At 51.4% G+C, this 3,875-nt stretch overlaps 1 protein-coding gene across 1 annotated transcript in view; it reads right to left on the bottom strand.

Moving 5' to 3' along the window:
• The window catches only part of Trhde (thyrotropin releasing hormone degrading enzyme), a 462,867-nt gene extending 459,248 nt beyond the window's left edge, over nt 1-3,619 (bottom strand). Inside the window, exon 1 of the mRNA XM_004632174.3 lies at nt 2,767-3,619. Within this exon, the coding sequence (XP_004632231.2) occupies nt 2,767-3,545 (779 nt within the window). The 5' untranslated portion in view covers nt 3,546-3,619. The remainder of the gene's footprint in view (nt 1-2,766) is intronic.
• Between the last annotated feature and the right edge of the window lie 256 nt (nt 3,620-3,875).

Raw genomic sequence — 3,875 nt, 5'->3', positions numbered from 1 at the left:
TTTTTTTGTCTCTGTTCTTTCTTTTTATCTGTGTCCTTTTAAGAAATGGGTTTTAAATGACAATTGGCACTGTATTTTTAGGACATAATCATCACCAATAAATGTCGACCTTTGGCTAAATTCTTGATATTGGGTTTCTTACAAATGATCCAAATAGCCATCAAAACAAAAGTTTAATGTATGGAATGTTAACATAATTGTTAACATAATCACTTACGAGATTTAGTTTGCTTTATCATCTCCGGTAGAAAAGGGAAAGAAATTACCAGATTAACTCAGGTACTGAAGGGGGTTGGATTTCTCTAAGAGGCTATTTAGAAATGAAATCATGCTGGCACCTCCAGAGCCATGAATTCAGCATCTGTATTGGGATGCAAAGTTTAGCCATACATGGACTTGGCTAAGCTTCCTCCAAGTTATTTACATCTTTGGGGGAAACTTAAAAAGAGAGTTTAAACACAAATATGCACTAAGGGCACAAGAAACCAGCTATGGGTCAAACAGAAACATCTGTTCTTTTTTCAGATTCCTCCTCATTTGAAAGCACTGACCAAAACCAGCTTAGGTCTGCCAAATCATTTTGGCATGGCAGAGCCAAAAAAAAAAAAAAAAAAAAAAAAAAAAAAAAAAGAGCAGAATTTTGAGGAGTATTTATTTCACCAGAGAGATTTATCAGTAATGATATGCAACTCCTACTATTGACATTTTGACATGACAAGCTTGTTTCTAAACCTAACATGCAAATTTGCCTTCTATGCCTTTCTGCATATTTGACATAATTTTAGACTTATAAAACATTTTTAATCTGAGTTCTTTAAATCATATTGGAGAAAGTGGTGAAGGGGAGTTTAAAATATTCATATCCAGCCTTACAATTAGAAAGTGAATATTTTATACATTCACTTATAAGAGGTTTCTACTATCATGCAACTACTAAAGCATTAGGCAATATTGTATATGGCTACTTCCTAGCACTCTATAAATAATAAAACTGTTGTGTACTCCACTAACACATGGAAGTTTTCCCAGCCTCTTACAAAATCACTTCCTCTGAGCTTTTCCAAATACCAGGACTCCTGGTCCCAGACCAAAGAAGCCAAAGTTCAAGTCCTAGGTCTCAGCCCACAAGCCCACTCACTGCAGGTACCCAGGGATACTCTGACTCTTAGAATTCTGCATCATGAGAATCAGCAAAGAAGACAAGAGGTTCTGCCCCCCAGCTCCCACTTAAAAGTTTGTGATTTCATTTTTAAGTTCACTTTTGTTGTTCATCTGCTCTCTTGTCATCTAATTAATAAGTTATTTAAAATGCAGTAGGTTAAAGCAAAGGGCAAGAATAGCTTATTCACACACTCAACGACATGTTTAAGAGCTCGGCACCACCACAGGATGCTCATGGGGGCTTAGCACTCCCAGTGGACGCTCCTCCTGCCGGCACAGGGCTAAGCACTTTTCTGTGTGCATTCACTTATGAAAATCAGCATCAATCCTCCCAAGACTAATTTTATTATCATTCCTAAATTAGAATGAAATGTATGGGCCCAGAAGTCAAACCACCTCCTTTGTCCATTCCCTTTGGGATCTGGGTCATTATGTGAGTTTTCTGGGTTTTCATTTCTTCACCTGTAACACAGAGAATGCTAACAACTGTATTAGCCCTGTAAGTGTCTAGTAGGTAAACAGTGGGTGATAAGGATGTTGTTAACAGAACAGACTGCTCACTCTATACATTTTCTTTAACCCTTTACCACAACTGGACAAACGGAAGATTTGAACCTAGTTCCACTATTTCTGTTTTGATGTTGCTGTTGGGCACCTGGAATCCAACTCACGACCCATGCTTGCCAGGCAGGCACTATGCCCCTTGAGCTGTAGCCCCAGCCCCAGTTCCACTATTTCTAAACTCTGAGCTTTAAACAAGTGGTGCAAAGTGCCACCGCCTCTCAAACACTAAAACATAGGACAGTGCCCAAATTCAAACCGCAGAAAAGCCACAGGCTAACAAGGCATTTGAGACCACCCCACCCCTATTTTTCCCTACTTTCACCAAAGTAGTCATTCCCGAGGCAGCAACTCTGGAACCAACCCCTGAAATGACCAGCCTCAGCAGAACACTCTCGGTAGCTGGGAGGTCTCTTCTACCTGGCTCTGGCCAAGGCCATGGTCACCCCTGACTCCCTCAGCCTGTTCCTGGATGCTGCTCTTTTTGCTCCAAATTGCAACTTGTAGTTTGAGAAAACTTTATATATAGCCAGCGCCCATCCTCTGCTCTACACCTTCAAGGAACTTCTAATAGGGACTACAGGCAGGTTGAGGAGAGAGGTGCGTCTGCCCTGCTTTGCCCTGACAACTGAGCTGCTCTGTTGTCCTGGTTTTGGGGCACTTTAGCGTTTTTCTCTGGGCAGTAACTTGGCAAACCTATGGTGTCACTGTGGAATCACTCCGATTACACGCTACCCTGTTAGGAAAAGCCGCGCGCCCGGCTGCTGACTGAGACACTTTGACCAGGAGGGGCAAGGTCCTGACTTGAGGAGGGGCGGCTTTCCTCTTTCGATACTGGTGATTCTGTGGAATTGGCAGCACTAAGAGATGGGGCATCTGGAAGACCCCAGAGGTTCCCAGGGACAATCCTCCCTTGCCTTGGCTTCCTTCCCCCACCCGTGGTTTCTTGGACACTGGAAGCCAGCGGGTCCCGGAGGACCCCGGGCGCCGCGGTTGCGGCTGCCTGGCGGGGTGGGGCGGCGCGGGGAACCGCCTCCCTCGTACCTTCTCTCCCCGTGGAGCACGTAGGAGCTGCGGAAGAAGCCCAGAAGCTCGTTCTCAATGAGGGCGTTGTAGATGATCTTCAGGTTGTAATTCCGCTGCGCGTCCAGGGTCCTATTGAGCACCACAACCAGAACCTGGGTCTGCGGGTAGAGGAAGAAACCGGCCACCGGGACAGCCCCGGCCGCGCGGTCCTCGGCCACCTGCACCTTCTCCACCGCCACCCGGGAGGCGTGCAGCACGACGTAGCGGGTGGCGTTCCGGCACGCGATCTCCACGTTGACCTCCCCGGAGAAGGTGAAGTTCTCCATGAAGGCGGTGAGCATCAGATTGTAGTGCAGCGGCTTGAGGTGGCCGGAGAGGCGCAGCTGCGTCCAGGGGGGCCGCTGCTCCAGCTCCTCCTCCGACGGCGGTGGGGCAGACGGGGTTTCCGGGGTGCCCACCCCGCCCGCCTCGGGCTGCAGGGCGTCCCCACCTGCGTGAGGGTCGCGCCGGGCCGGCCCCGGGAGGCTTGCGTTGCCGCCGCCCTCGGGAAAGCTGGCGGGAGCCCCGTCGGCGCCGGGCAAGGCGCTGGCACCGCACTCGTCGAAGCGCAGGCTGAGCAGCACCGCGAGCATGGTGACCGCGAGCAGTGCCACGATGGACACGGCGAAGGCCAGCACGAGCCGCCGGTGCACCGCGACGTGGCGCTCGGTAGTGCGGGGCCGCACGCCCACCGAGTCCGCCCACGGGTCGGGGAGCCCCCTGCCGCCGGCCCGGAGCGCGGCGGCGGTGTCTCCCATGGTGGCCGCGGAGGGTGAGCCGCGCGTCTGGGCCCCCTCCTCCTCTTCCTCCTCCTCCTTCTTCTTCTTCCTCTTCTTTTTCTTCTTCTTCTTTTTCTTCTCCTCCTCCTGCTGCCCCCGCTCACCGTCCAGGGCCATCACAGAGCCTCCTCCTCTTCCCCCGCCCCCTCCGGCACCCCCCGCGGGCGGGCCACCCGGGCCACCACCGGCGCCGTCATCTGAGGGCGCGCGCGGGCAGGGGCCCTGGGGACGCGGCCCGCTCCCTTCAGGACCGGCTCTGGCCGCCGACTCCAGCAGTCCGGGCGCCCCCCATCGGCCCCACCTCTCTCG

Source organism: Octodon degus, unplaced genomic scaffold (assembly GCF_000260255.1).
Source record: "Octodon degus isolate 3935 unplaced genomic scaffold, OctDeg1.0 scaffold00047, whole genome shotgun sequence".
In the NCBI taxonomy this organism is placed as follows: Eukaryota; Metazoa; Chordata; class Mammalia; order Rodentia; family Octodontidae; genus Octodon; species Octodon degus.
Note: the sequence above shows the minus strand (reverse complement) of the source record. Positions and strands in the feature narration are given on the sequence as shown.